The 16,282-nt window shown below is 42.6% G+C and overlaps 1 protein-coding gene across 1 annotated transcript in view; it reads left to right on the top strand.

Moving 5' to 3' along the window:
- Nucleotides 1-10,138: 10,138 nt before the first annotated feature.
- Nucleotides 10,139-16,282, top strand: part of plekhm3 (pleckstrin homology domain containing, family M, member 3) — a gene marked incomplete at both ends in the record, with an annotated part of 30,017 nt that continues 23,873 nt past the window's right edge. The window contains one exon of the mRNA XM_079230534.1: nucleotides 10,139-10,661. Within this exon, the coding sequence (XP_079086660.1) occupies nucleotides 10,139-10,661 (523 nt within the window). The remainder of the gene's footprint in view (nucleotides 10,662-16,282) is intronic.

Raw genomic sequence — 16,282 nt, 5'->3', positions numbered from 1 at the left:
TATGTTGTGTGAGTTTAAAAAACTACCCGTTTGTTCATTAAACCTGAAAATACATTGACTGTAAACAGTATAACAATGTTCAAAAGGACCTTTTCATTTTAGTTAAAAGAGAATGGGTCAAACACAAAGGTTTATTTAAAAATATATATATTTTAGAGACATGTTTGTTAGAACTTAGTTATAAGGGCATTTGCAGAAGCCTTTTCGAATGAAGCGATGGCTCACAGACTATTTCTTTCTTCAAAAAAAAGTAAGTGTGTTTTAGGGTTGACATATTCCAAGACTGAGTGAATACAAGACCACTTGCCATTTGTTAAAAACCTTTGTGACCTTAAAGCTGCGCTCTAATTCATATTTGAATAGCTCAAATGAGTGTGTGTGATGTAAAAGTTACCACTTGAAGTCAGGAGCCCACAGAGAATCCAGTGAAAGTACTCAAGTGCAGAACTTATCTACAATTTTGAGGTACTTTACTTCGATACATCCTTTTTCTGCTACTTTATACTGCTACTAATATTGCACATTCTACTCCGCTACATCTGTCTGAAGGCTGTATTCACATTGTAGATTTGTATTAATTAATAATCAAAAATATGATTAACAAATAAATGATATGTTATTTTAAGTTAAGATGGGATATTCACAGGTGGGAAAAATTCACAAGTTATCTTAAAGTATGTACAATTATCGAAATTATACCCACCGGCCACTGCCAGCCGTGACATTCATGAAGGCATCCCGAACTCTAATGCAATAAAATAATTGTTAAAAATTGAATTCTAGGTGCTTCAATTGTCTATTTTCCCCTCGAGCACTTTGTCCATGTTGGCTTACAAATGAAGCTTCAAAGCAAGGTGTGCTGAAAGCTCCAGAGCAGCTAAATGGCCTCTTGAGGTTAGATAGTTTGTAAGCCTCTGTTTCTAAGGCCAAAAACAAAGCTTAGCTATATATGCCTCTTTTGAGTGACCATCATTGTGATTTTTGTTTTTTATGGTTTGTGCGAAGGATTCCGGAGTTTATCCCGGTTCACAGATAGAACAAACCCCTGTTGTTTCATGTTTGTGTCACTAGATGGAGCCACTTCCAAATGAACCCTGTGGTGCTGTGAAGCACGCGTGCGTGCGTGCGTGCGTGCGTGCGTGCGTGCGTGTGTGTGTGTGCGTGCATGCGTGCGTGCCTTGCACAGGATGAGATTGAATATATTGATAACTCTTGAATTTAACCTGTGGTACTGGAGGTCAGCATTATTCCGAATTTTGATTTTGTTGTTGATTTGCTTGTATTAATTTCTTATGCTACATTTGGCTTTCCAATTGTTGCATCAGTTACATCTATTTGGTTACATGCCCTTATTCATATTTGCGTGCATCTTTTTGTGGCTTGATATGTACATGTTTGTGTGTTTTCTATGTTTGTATTTGCCCTTGATGTGTGTTTGCATTCGCGTTTTGCTCTTTGTACTTGTGTCCGTCTACAGGTGCACCTTGTGGCCCTCGTGGACCCTCGACATGATTAGGGGTCCAGCAGGAGTCTCGGAGCAGGGAGCAGCGGCACAGTGGAGCTGATGGAGCCCTGAGCCTGGAGCTGGTTTCTATTGTCCCCGGTAATTGGATTTGGTCTGGGAAGAGAGATGGCTGCCAGTGAGAGGCTGCGATCATTAGGTGTGAATGAGACGTGCAGTGCCGGGGCTGAACACACACACACGCACACACACGCACACGCACATGTGTCCACACTGTTCCAGATCAATCTGAAATTGCTGTTTTCATGTCAAACACTATTCTTCACAAAATGCGTACAGTCAGATGATTTTCTCAAAGCTCACCTCCACTGAAACATTAGAACAAAACAGGACAACAGCTGCATTTCTTCTCCTACTTACCCTTACAGGCAATACTATAGCCAAACACACAGCGAGAGAGGTTTCATGAAGCAAATTCACTTAAAACAGATTGAGGCCCTTTCCCAGAACACCCCTTGCCCCTACCACTAGAATCAGGACACTCGGGCGTCCTGATTCTCGCTGCGATGGAGGGCTGCTGTAGGGCCAAGTGGTGCGGCCAGAAAAGGCGCACTCCAAAGCCAGTGTTGCGAAAGTAAAAGTTTTAGACCTTTACTTTAAAACGTTGCTACAAAATGGCTTGGGGGGGCAGACTGAGCGATTGTTATATAAAACTGTAAATCATAGCTTGTTTTATGAAAAAAAGCCCCAAACGACAAATGTATTTGGATGTATTGAACACCATAAGTAATATACTTATAAAAAAATTATACATAATTTAAGTGAAATATAAGGTTGAGTCAGTTTGGGGGTCACAGATGTGCGCAAATGTGCCCCAATGCAAATTTTGGAGACCTCGTCTAAATGTTCTCTGTTCTAAACCCTCTCTAACTGTGTTCTGCTTCACTTTATCAAAGTCAACCTTTGCAGAGAGAATGTTCACATATTATGCTATGATTTGAGTTAGAGAATGTTCACATATTTGGGTCAGAGTTGGACCTTACAGCTGCATCATTTCAAAGAAATAATTATCCTGAAAGTGATTTTTTTCTAGACGGACCTGAAATCTTTAAATTTTTGCTGTGTGTCATCTTCATTTACTCTTAACCAGTGACACATAAACTGATATTTACACATCTGAACAAAATCTCACATGTCCTTGTATTATAACCAACATTATTCAAACACCGATAGTTCAACACCAAACATTATTCAAAACGATAGTAGCCACATCCAGTTCAGTGTAGTTTGCAGGATTAACGATCTGTCAGTCTGAAAGTTGTCTTTGTTCAGTGGCAGCGGTTTGTCCGTTGACATATTCCCGTAATGGGCAAAGCCTTGGTTTATTGTGACATCACCCATTTTTTGTAGGCTTCGATTTTGAGTTCTGCATTTTAGTCCTCGCCGTCTTAGTTTTGAGCAAACAGAAGTGGCACGAAAGGGCGGAGCTAAGTACAGCCGCACGCTGAATATATTACATTTTAGGCGACCACAAATGTTACAACTAACTTGAACTGAAAACACACGGTGAAAGGGTTAAAGTTGTAAGACGAAAACAAGGACAGCTCCCAAACCGGACAACGCCGTGGTGGCCGCCTGTCACTCACACGGTAGCCCCGCCCTAAAGCATCCCCTGCTTTATGGTCTGTTTGACTCCAAATGGAGCATAATTTACTAAATGAACATCATGCTGTGTTGAAGAAGACTTGAAACTAGAGATTGAGACTATAAACTCATGTTTAGAATTTTACTGAGGGAATAAATCAAGAGAGTGAAGTAATGTTCTCATAGACTTCTATACAACCAGAGGAGTCGCCCCCTGATGGCCATTAGAAAGAATGCAAGTTTAAGACACTTCCTCATTGGCTTCACTTTTCAGACACGTAGGTTGTTTCCTGGTATGTATTTAGAAGGTAGTGAGTTTACCAGAGCTCTGCTTGAGGCTGGTGGTTCTAGGCTACATTAGAAACTATATTTAAATCCTGAATCTCTAATGAACTGGAGGCTGTTGAGTTGTATTTTAGCCAAAAATTGTATTCCAAACGTTAACTGATGCTCACATAGGGCTTCAGTTGTTCAAGTTAGATAAATGAAGTGAGTATTTTCCAAATAAAAAATCTTTCCAACATTTTCTCTTCATGTTATTATTTTTCCACTGCAGCTCAAACGTTGGAAAAGAACTTTGGAAGATATCCAACTCACACCGCTGAAACCTCACAGCTTCAGACAAACTGGATTTTATTTTTGAACAGAATTGTAGATTTTGTAATATTAATAAGTAATATTTGAATGGCCAGTGTGAACAGGAGGAATGATCACAGCAAACAAAACGTGTTTCAATGTTCAAACGGCTATTGTTTTAGCAGACTTGAACAAATGAGAACCCTTTGAACAGTTATTGCTTCTTATTATAACTTATCAGTTCATATGCAGATTTAAAATGCAGCAGTGTTGGAAATAATTTGCATATAAAAAAATAACCTGTGTTTTTGTGTGCGTGCATGTACAACTTCATCTCAGAGAGGGAGAAACATTTGCCGAAACACACACACACACACACACACACACACACACACACATAGTGTTTCCATAGGAACCAAGCAGCCACTCTGCTCTTCAATAGCGAGCGAGCGAGTCGAGGTAGATGGCTATTGTGTCGTGTGTGTTTGGGGGGTCGGGGTTGTGGTTCGAGAGGGGTTAGAGGGGGCGGTATTAAACAACGCACTAGACAGATGAAAGCCCTGCACATCCTTAAATCTAATCATAATTTAGTCATCACTAGAAGATGATCAAAATAAAGAAGGAAATAGGCAAGACGGGACAGAGAGGGAACTGAGTGCATGAGTCAAGGGAAAAGGGGAGTATTGATGTTAGATGGAAAATGATGGAGCCTCGTGGACAGAGATGGTCTTATTCCTAAAACTGAAGCTTATTTGTTGCATCCATCTATACCCAGGCACAGGCACTTAGTCTAAAAGGATTTCTGTAGCTCCCGGGCAGCGAAGACAGTGGACTCAGTCATAACCACCAATACCTGGACGTCCACTGAAGCCTTTTTCTTATGTAAAATTATGACAAATGAAATGACACACGCCAAATGGACATGAAGAGAGAAAGAGACAAACACACAATACATCTTTCTCTAATTATCAGAAAGGTTTTGTTTGCGCTCACTGGTAGGATAAACTTATTCGTGTTGAATAGAATGAATGTTAAATCTTGGGATAAGATGTTTCCATCTTCATATATTTGCTGAACATGTTTCCAAATGAAACATTTTTTTGAGACTGTTATCCGACAACAATGCTGCAGTGAGAGTGACTCAGTAGAGCCCATTAGGGCGGCCTGTCCCGCCTCTCCTTCACTGGAGAGAACTTTTGAAGCGAATCCAGACAAAGAGCATTCAGAGGAAGGATGAGGAAGAGGAAGAGGAGGAGGCCCAACTGGGATTTCTTGTCAAATGGGCTCATGGAAGCTGGTAATGATATTTATTGGATTGGAGCTCCTGATAATCAGTCATTTGTTCTGATATTTTTGAAATAATCCAATTTACCCTTTGCCTCACGAGACATCCAACAATTATGCATATAATTATGAACAAATTCATTATGAAACAGGATTTATCATGGGACAATTCTCTATTTGAGCAGAGGTCATTACCAATATTGTTTGACAATAAGTGGTATAATAATACAATAATTACACGCTGTACATTTTATTGTTTCATTTAATTTTCCAGGAAGTGCGTAATAACGGAGTTATCCAGATTCCAATGTTGATGGTTTTTAGATGGTCAGAACATTGTGGTCAGAGCATAGAACCCTGAGAGCATAGAACCCTGAGGTCAGAGAACCCTGAGGTCAGAGAACCCTGAGGTCAGAGCATAGAACCCTGAGATAAGAGCATATCATCCTGAGAGGTTTTGATCTCATGGTTCTATGCTCTGACCTCAAGGTTCTATGCTCTGACCTCAAGGTTCTATGCTCTGACTTCAGGGTTCTATGCTCTGACTTCAGGGTTCTATGCTCTGATCTCAGGGTTCTATGCTCTGATCTCAGGGTTCTATGCTCTGACTTCAGGGTTCTATGGTCTGATCTCAGGGTTCTATGCTCTGATCTCATGGTTCTTTGATCTCATGGTTCTATGCTCTGACCTCAAGGTTCTATGCTCTGACATCAGGGTTCTCTGCTCTGACCTCAGGGTTCTTTGATCTCATGGTTCTATGCTCTGACCTCAAGGTTCTATGCTCTGACATCAGGGTTCTCTGCTCTGACCTCAGGGTTCTTTGATCTCATGGTTCTATGCTCTGACCTCAGGGTTCTTTGATCTCATGGTTCTATGCTCTGATCTCATGGTTCTATGCTCTGACCCCAAGGTTCTATGCTCTGACATCAGGGTTCTCTGCTCTGACCTCAGGGTTCTTTGATCTCATGGTTCTATGCTCTGACCTCAAGGTTCTATGCTCTGACCTCAAGGTTCTATGCTCTGACTTCAGGGTTCTATGCTCTGATTTCAGGGTTCTATGCTCTGATCTCAGGGTTCTATGCTCTGATCTCAGGGTTCCATGCTCTGATTTTAGGGTTCTACGCTATCCCATATATTGATTCAGCCCTTGGGTGGAACGCGAGTTGGAGGAGTTGTTTGCTGGACTGACACTTTGTGTTTTTGAGGCAGATTCAAGCAGTCGATTAGGGAGGGACTGTTCTCCACCTCTGCTTTGTCCTCCACTCTCCTCTTTCCATCTTGTGTCATGGCCTTTCTTTGTGAGACTGAGTCAATTGCACCACCTCCTGCTATCAACCGTGATATTGATCATGGCTTTTAGAGAATTTATTCTGTTTCATTATAGTAGAAATGAGGGAATTTTGTTTTGTGCGTATTTCCAACACGTCATAAAACCTTATTGGGAAAATGTCACCATGACATTTTAAACAAAATGTTACCATGACATTTTAAACAAAATGCTACCATGACATTTTAAACAAAATGTTGTCAATCTATTTTTTTTTATTGGAAATAGCTAAAAGTAATTACAAATACATCTGGTATGCCTCACTGTGACAGCAGGGATGATGAAGTTAGTAAGTTTAATTTTACATCGATGATGATCTCGTTGTTTTACCATTGAGGGTGTGTTTTAATTTGCTGCAAATGTGTGCCTCAATAATTGCCTTAATTATATATTTGTATATCCTACATTCATAAAACATGTAAAAGATTATCATGAGTTGAGTTTTTAATAATTTACTGAATTATTTCACCATCTACCAGTCTCTTCTGTATTTATTCATAGCACACAAAAAATAAGTTTAGAATGCATTCTTTATTTATTTAGTGTCTCTTCATATCTTTCACAATATATTGATTGTGTATAATACATTAACAACAGTGAGTAAACTCCTTTGTGTTCAAACGGTACACGGAACCTCTATCCTGTAGACCCAATTTCCTTCAGGGGACTTTATCGCTGACGGACTGGCAAAATGACATAGTGGTAAACACAGTAAGGTGAGTCTCGATTTCTATTTTACTGCTCGCGAACGCACCTGTTTCACCACGAGGCACCGCCGGTATTAATCCACCTGCACGTGACGCGGAGGACACGAGCGAGCGACCAGTTCCGACTTGTATCAAAGTGACATTGAGCGAGGATGGAGAGGAGAGGGAGAGAGGGGAGCTAGCGTTAGCTGCTCGCTAGCTAGCTGACATCACAGCAGCCTTATGGGTAAAAACAGGCCGTGTTCAGTCAGCCTTCATGGAGGTTAACCGTTGTATTCACGGCGCTGTGCGCGGGGAGGGGGTCGCGATACACGAGCCGGCTTCCGTAGAAAGTTAACGTGGCTCCGCGAGAGGCTGACCGTGATGTCACCGCTGACTGTTTACTGAGACAGAGACGAACACAAACAACAGAGCTGTGGCCTCAACCCGGTTGTTGTTGTTGTTGTTGTTGTTGTTTATGGTTGCTGCTATTCTTATATTAAACTCAAGCAGTATTATTGTGTGACGTTACTTTAGGAATTTAAAGATGACATAACCGACCATTAATATATATATGAAAATCATATTTTCGTCCACCACACACACACACACACACACACACACACACACAATACAACCATCTTTCAGATCACGTGCATACCAGTTAAGTAAAGGTATGACGCAAGGTATAAATACACATATGTATGAAGTAGCAATACAAGTGTGAGTGATAATGTTACCTAAGGTGTGGTTGAGTATAATGGCTTATACGTTGTTGTGAGTATAATAATGAATAATGAATAAAGTTTAATTACGCTGTAAACCATAAGACACAAGGGGCTGCATTAAAGAGAAAATACACGTCTGAATATAGCTGATGCATTTTGCTCCAACTGTGTACATGCTCTGTGCTACGTTTCACCTAAGGTCTATAACAGGGGTAACCTTTGCAGAACGGTCAGACTTTCAATTATTTTTTTACTTGACATATTTATTGTTATACCAGTGTAGGTTTGTCGGCCGTAGGAGCTCGACAAAGTGTGTGTGAGTCAACGGGAGTTCAGCGGGAAGCTCGTTGAGTAAGACGATGACGACGCTCACCTCAGGTCAGAGCTTTGTCTGCAGGCAGATGACATCATGGCAAATATGTTGGGACAGGTTGTTAAATAATAAATGGATTGTTAGTGATCGTTACTACAGTGGACTCTGCAAAGCTGATCAACTTGAGCTTTGGAGACTATTGTAATGTTTGATCATTAATTGAAATGAATCGGAAGAGAATGTAAAGACTCTTAAAGTTTAACTTTGACCATCACGCACACACACACACACACACACGCGCGCATAAGGCAATGCTGCATTGCTAACAGTCTCTTAAGGATTAGTGCAATTTTTGTAATCTTTTTTAAATTTCTATTGTTTAATAACATTTGATGGAAAATACATTAATCAAAAAATTGTGAAAAAAGCAAACAGTTGAGTGGCTTAGCAGTTTCATTGTCCTGGTGCTATACAGCAATGGTCTGCAGCATAATGTGTATGAATTCATAGAAGCCCAAATAGAACTCATAAAGAGCCTTAAACTCTCAGTGATGCTTCCGGTAACATCTTTCATTTGCACCCCACCAACAAATCATCACGAATAACTTGTGAATATTCAACATTATCGCTCGGGCCCTGACTAGAAATTGAATTGCAGTGATGTAATGGCCTTTAAATAATTCATATGCAGAGAAAAGTAAAAGAGGCCGAGCTGTGGAGGAGAAGAGAAATCGATGAGAGCGAGGGAGCACAAATGATAAAAGAAAGTGGTTAAGAGAGAGAGAGAGAGACGGAGACAGAGGAGTGAAGGGAATCAGAAGAGACGCGGTCAGGCAGATAGATGGGAACCCCACCCAGGCCTGCTTCCTCTCCGCCGGCTCAGTCTACTGATAAGCAGCCAAGGAGGAAGTCAAGTATTATTTCATGTGAGAGAGGATGAGCGTGTCCGTTGGCTGAGGAGGAATCCGCTACGCTCCGGCCTCGGTGTGTGATGAAGACGCTGTCGGTGGGTCGGTAGTTCGCCGCTTAGAGTTGTTGAAGGATCTCTATGATATTTTCCGAGCGTTAATACAGCAGAAAACAACTATTTACCATGTCAAGATGTGGCAGGGTAACGTTTACTAAGCAGAGAATTAAATCACTCTATCTTTCTCTTTCTTTTTCGTGGTAATCTGAGCTTCTCCTTGCTTTGTTTCCATAGCTGTGCACGTGAGTTTGAGCGTGCCCCGCTGGTTAGCTCACGGCCGCTTTTATAGCTAATATCGACAGACAGGTAAACACTGTTAGCTGCCAGCACTGTTGCCGTTGTTTGCAATGTTCGCCGGTTCAGTTGTCGCCATGTTGAGAGCTGTGTGGAGGCAATGGACATGCTTTGAATTTTATAATTTAGCACCTTTTTAAAATGATGGCTTCATTTTCCTCATATCTGACTTTCCTCTCGGTAAAGCTCCTATTTAGAGTTTAAGCAAGGTGCCTGAAACACAACTTGGTTTTTATGTCATTCAATCCCTGTTTTCTTACTGTTTGATGTGTTTGCATTCTTTGCTTTTGCATGGCGCGCTTCCTCTTAACCATTTCCCCTTTCTCTCTTCCGTTTCTTACAGTGGAGCCACAGATAGTCTCCATTTGATGACTTCCCAGCCACCTGATGGGCTAAAATAAGCCGCCCCTGAGAATATCAGTCTGTGCACAGGGATTTCGCTGTTTTTCTTGCCCAAAGTGTGTGTGTATCTGGCTAAGTAGCGCAGTTTGCCACCCAAATTGGCTTGATTTCGGGAGTCCCAGGCTACTGCCAGTCTCGTTTAGCTCTGGCATAAAGCCGCCGGAGCTTTTCCCCCGAGGGATAGTCAACTTCCCCTCCAGTGCTGGAGGCACGCCGCTGAAAAAGAAGGCTGTAACCGTGGATGAAGGCCCTGCATTGAGGAGGAGAGCAGGACTTTCCTTCGGACAGCGGCGTGTGAAGCCACGCCGGCTGCTTGGATCTTCCTCACCCCGATCTTTAGCTCACATTTGACCGCCAGTGTGATTTGTTGGACATGTGAATGATGCTAACTGGGTTTATGTGCCCATTTTGGAAAGACGTCTAGTTGTGAGACTCCTTGCTCAAGGGGCCCAGCCATGGAGGGTCTCGAGCAGCTTGACATGGTGGGCGATATCAGCCCGGCCCTCGAGGCCACCGAGGACTTTATCCACTGCATGGACGGGATACAAGGCCAAGGTCCGAGCCAGGCTCAAACGGGGACCCTCCAGCCCGCCAGGCAGCCGAAGCAGCTGCAGGAGGTTTCCAGCGCCGCGCTGGGGAAGCTGAGCTCCAGCGGCGTGTGGGGCTTGTTGGCCCGAGAGCAGCCGGAGGTGGGGCCCCTGGGCCTGGCCTGGGCCGACAACTTCAGCGTGCTGGGGCTGGGGATGGGCTTGAGGCACGGCAAGAGAAGCCGAGCGCGCTCCACCAACGACCTGGCGGCCCAAACCAAGGAGTGCACCAACAACGCCGCCAACTCCTCGTCCAAATCGGCCTTCAAGAAGGGACACAACCGGTCCAGGTCAGACATCAACTACCGGCCGTCGGCGTACACAGACAACGGACTGCCCACGGTGGACTGCAACACTCTGAAGAACATGATCCTCAACCACCAGCCAGGGGGTGAGTTCTCACACACAGAGCGAGTCTCTTGTATGATAGGATGCAGAAGGTGTCTTTCAGGTCTTTGATAGAGCTGAAAGGATTTTTATAATCTTTGGGTTTTAGACGAAAAAGGACATTTGGGATTCATGATATTAGGTGATATAGTGATATACCTCCATCCACAAATATTTGATATTAAAACAGTCAAATATTTTAACAGTTGGGTCCCTGCATCGATTCATTTCCCATGTCCATAGTTTTGGACCAAAATAAAATATTTAATAACATCCCATTTTTACAGAGGCTACATAGAAAATATTTTCTCTGGTGGTGAGTATGACGTATGTGGTCAGAGCTGACACTGTACTTACGGATCCATTCAGATATTAGGGACCAGAGAGTAAAACAAAACCTTTACTGTTGAGTATAATAACGTATTATTCAGATTAACAGGGGCACTGTTAAACACACATGTTGCTGTATATAAGAAGTGGACGTTACCCTTCAGTTTATGGACTGTCGCTGTGAAGCCTTGATTTTGGCATTTTTTGCTGCCGCCATTTGTTTTTTGCAATGACACTAGAGGGCGGCGCTGAGTACAACCGAACGCTGAATGTGGCATTTCTAGGCGACCCAATTTTTTTTACGATATTTTTTTTTTTTACAAAAACACACTGAAAGGGTTAAAGTTGTAAGATTACAAAAAGGTGGACAGCTACCAGACCGGACAACGCCTTTGTAGAGACATGTCAATCACCTTGTAGCCCCGCCCTAAAGCATACCCTGCTTTATGGTCTATTTGACTGTAAATGGACCATAATTTACAAATGAACATCATGCTGGATTGAAGAAGACTTGAAACTAGAGATTGAGACATAAACTGAGGGAATAAATCAAGAGAGAAGTCATTTTCTCATTTCTCTCACTTCTTTTCACATCCAGAGGAGTCGCCCCCTGATGGCCATTAGAAATATTGCAGGTTTAAGGCACTTCGGCGTCGGCTTCACTTTTCAGAACGTGAGGTTGCCGTGCGATTGACCTCCGTTGTATCAAAACCTTGAGAAATGTTTCCTCTATCTGCAAAGCTAAGTGGTAAATTATATGCATCTTAATTTGGGTGAAGGGATCCTTTTGATTGCATCGGATTGCCTAATTGGGCATTTGTGGCACGTCATTTTTTTTGCTCCGGCTCCGTGAAGGCGGCGTCATGTCCCCCCCGGTGACCATCAGTCTGGTCCTACCTGTCAGGGAAGTGCACACCTCCTCCCTCCTTTGCTCTGATTCACGGTCCATTCACCAGAGAGCTTCCTCAGCCTTTGAGAGGCTTTTCGGAGGACGGAAGTCTCCGGACTATTTGTGCTGCAGATCAGGGCGTATGCTGTACTTATGTTGAAGCATCCTCAGAGAAAGCAATAATGATAGAAGATGATGATAACTTGAAATGACACAGCTGTGCTATGACAGTCAGTATTCAGGCAGCGAGCTCCACACACACACACACACACACACACACACACACACACACACACACACACACACACACACACACACACACACCATTTGTTTGTGTGTGTTTTGGCCATCTGAAGGCCTAAGGAGATCCTAAGGGATCCTGAGGGATAATAGCCTGTAATCCTGTCAGCAAATGGACTCAAATGAGGCGAAAGAAGAGGCAACCCAATTACCCGGCCCCTGATACTGGCAGGATTATTTAGTATTAGCATATGTGTGAAAAGGCATCGGGCTATTTAGTTTGGCTCGACGTGCACTGAAAGGAGAGAAGTAGGAAAAGGACGGTAATAAGCAGAAGGCAGAGTGATTTAGCTCGGCCGTGCGATGTCTCTTCATTCACATTGAGGGAGAGGGAAAAAAAGAAAAAAGTGGCCTGTTTGCCTTTCCATTAGTGACAGCTGGGGATGTTTAGATGGTAAATGGAAATGATTATATACACAATAAACATGTATATATATGGGACCAAACAAGCTACATTGTAGCTCTTGTGTTTTATAACATTGCCGACAGCATTCATCTGTTTGTGTTTATTATTTTTCTTGTTAAGTATTATTTTTTGCACACTTTGTTGCGAGCATTCCTCGATAAACTTGTATTCATAAAAGTTCAGGTTCCAAGCAAGGAAACGTTTTTTTTTTGCTGGCAGCTTTTATTGTAAAAAAAAAAAAAAAGCGTTCAATCAAACGGTAAAGAGTTTAATGACAAGATAAGCTCGTGAAAAAAAGCTGGTTCCCCTAGCAGCAGGATTTATTACTCAACGAGCGCTAGTCCTCTGAGCGACCAGAGCCCATTTGCCAGGTCTTTCCACATTTGAACATGCAGAAGAATTATGAAAATTTATTTAGAAAAGTTATTTAGATGAAGCAATAAGTCAATAGACAAAACATGAATCAGCAAAAATCGTGAAAAAAATGCACAAAAATTGCTGGATCAGGCCTCTAAAATGTGTGAATTTGCTGCTTTTCCCTGTTTTTGTTCCAAATGAGGTGTAATTGTGTTTTAAGTTCAGAAGAAGACGCAATTTGAAGGTGTCACCTTGGGCCCTGTGATTGGGGCATTTTAGTTGGACCCTTTACGAAGTCCCGCCCACCACTGCAACTTAGTTTGGCCAGCTCTGACCGAGACACACACACACACACACACACGAATGCAGCTTTTAGATGCTGGCATTGACTGATGTGCTAGTTCTTACTTCTGCACCTCTCACCCAGTGCATGCTGGGATAGCTTCACCCCGCTATGAACCTGAACAGGACAGATGTTGTGGGTTCTGCGGGGACGGTGCCCCCTCTCTGTGGCTGCAGGTGCCTTCTTCTGCTTCTTTTCCATTTGCAGTCTACGTTTGCATCCAGCAAACCGTGCGAGTGTGTTTCACTGTAAAACGTTGTGTAATATCATCGCGGTCCTGATTGACGGTGCTTGATAGTTTGTTTGGAGTCCTGAGGAAAAAAAACGGTTAATTCTGGTTGACGGCTGAGACTATTACCAGAGTGTGAAACCTACCAGGTGGAGATGAAGGCTAATTGAACGGAGAGGTTTTCCTCGCCACAATGCCTAATTCTCATCTCGGCCCTCCCGAGCGTGAAGACTGCCAATCAGCCACTCCTGATTCCAGCTGCAAAACTCATTTGCATATTCATTTGTCCCCTTTAGCAACAAAAATAAAGGGTTTGTTAACATGCAGAGCCCCAGACCCGGAGTGACACCGTGTCTGCTGCTGTTTTGATAAGATGGATGAGGCACTCGACCCGCCGCCGGAGCTGTGGAGCGTTTTCTCTTTTCCCTCCTCGGGTGATTTAGCGCGTTAAAGAAACAAAATGCAATATCTGGCAATTAGACGGCTCCTGGTTGGGGGGGGGGGGGTTACAATTAAATCTGATTGGTGGATTGGTTTAGCACACCGTGATTGTTGCGATGTTTAAGTGAACCTGTCAACCCACTAAAAGGCGTCTACATATTAAAGTTAGAACTGGGCTAAATGAAGCTGACGGGTTGTTTTTCCTGATGTCCAGGTTACGTATAACCATTGTTTTAACAGCGTTTCAGTCCATTTCAATGTGAAGCAGGTCCTAACTGCATGCTGAAATAAAGTAGATGGCATACTGTCTACGTAATGATTGTATAAAACCTAAACTTAAAAACTGTCAGTTGTATCCAAATGTATTCACTTTCATTTGTCTTTTGACCTGCAAATGAATAAATCAGTGGCTTGCACACATCTCTTAGAATAAGTATGTATTTTCTTTTGGAATAGCCACATCCAAAGTGCATTCATGAACAATCCTGCAAGCTCCCAAGTAAACGCCTATGAAGACAGTACCGCGTCGAGTAGAGAGTCTAGGAGTTTCGAGGAGCCCCGAGTCGAGTAGAGTCCCGCAAGTCACAGTGAAGTTATCAGCTCTAAACCAATAAACGACGAGTTTGAGCGTGATGTCGCAGTGAGGTCATCAGCTCTGAGCCAATAAGCGGTGATGTCACAGAGTGGCTTCTGTTCCATGATGTCATCATCAGAATCAGAACTGCTCTGTGCAGCAGGTGCTTTTCTCTCTTCCTCTTTTCTAAGTGGAGGCACAGCTGAGATTGAAGCAAAAATGAGACCATCAAGTATGATGAGGTCTTTTTCCAGCATGTGGCTTCATGAAGTGCCGGGGGTTCATCCCTAATACGATCTTTTTAAATCCTGCACTTTTCTTTTCACTCTTGATTGAAATGCTCTCTAGGCAATACATTGTTTTCCTAGAAAAGTGCTGCTTTACTAAGAATAATTTCCATTTGAGCCTCGACAATACATCAGCAGGCAGACCTTGGTTGATGTCAGATGTAAAGGTCTCGGCAAATATGCTATACATGTACGGTCCACAAAAATCACTACGCATCAAGCTTTGAACGCTATCATTAGTTTTAACTTCACTAATTTGCCCGTCTGGTATCACAGTGGCAGATTGCAACCCACAACGATATTATCTTCAGGTGATTATACACTGAAGAAAACACACTTTAATTAATTTCTTCCAAAAGATCCCCCTAAATGCTACACACAGGCCCTTAAAGACACTTGTTGCGATCCCTGTTTGGCTGAAACATTTTATTTAATAGAATATCTTGTCTCTTGGCTGGCATCTTTTTTTCAAGCAGGGTAGTGAATGCAGCAAAGCTCACAACAAAGAGCAAATACATCAATTAGGGTAAAACAAAACTCCTGACCAGCAGACAGTGACAGAAAGGAAAGGAAAGGCAAAATAAGGCTAGGGTGTGCCTCTGGCCTTCAGATTAAAAGAGTGGAACAGTTTGCCCAGCGGGCTCCTTAACAACACGGTTTCTTCCTGTCCTGGCAACAAGAAACGTTTCCCAGAGGAGCCCCAGCTCACAGATATCTTACCAAAACACCAGCGCTCATGTCGGAGCCGCAAGCCTCCGATAAACTACTGTGTGTAGGAAACTGGCCCATCTGGATTAGGGTTTCGTAGATCAATTAGAGGTGGATTCTACAGTCACACATATGTGCTCTTGAGTTCAAGCTACAGACCAGGCGGTTCTGAAATGTGAAGCCAAACTTGCAGTCTATCTAATGGCCAGCAGGGGGCGACTCCTCTGGTAAATAAAAGAAGTCTGGTTGTATAGAAGTCTATGAGAAAATTATTCTACTTCTCTGATGAGTTTATGTCTCAATCTCTAGTTTCAAGTCTTCTTCAAAACAGCATAATGTTCATTTAGTAAGATATGGTTAATTTAGAGTAAAAATAGACCATAAAGCAGAGTATGCTTTAGGGCAAGGCTACCTACTAATGTCCCAAATTTCCAACTTCCATTCACTGGACGTGACCATACTACTTAAGGAATACTCCACGGAAAAAGTATTTTGAACACCAACCCGTCAAAAGGTGATTTAAAAAATAAAAATGGGTAACTTACTGCTTTATGTAGGACAGCAGCTGTAGACGGCTTGGATTCTCAGCAATTCCAATGGATTCCAATGGAGACCCAAAGTCATAAAGAAGATTACACGTCTGCAACATAATACACTTTTACATGGATCCGTATCTTCCTCACAACACACCTAAATACACTACTTCTGTCAAGGGGTTTGTGTTGCTGTAGCCCTGGAGCTCTACTGAATCACATTTGGCC

The sequence above is a fragment of the Taurulus bubalis genome (assembly GCF_910589615.1).
Source record: "Taurulus bubalis genome assembly, chromosome: 15".
Lineage (NCBI taxonomy): Eukaryota > Metazoa > Chordata > Actinopteri > Perciformes > Cottidae > Taurulus > Taurulus bubalis.
This window is presented reverse-complemented; position numbering and strand designations above follow the sequence as displayed.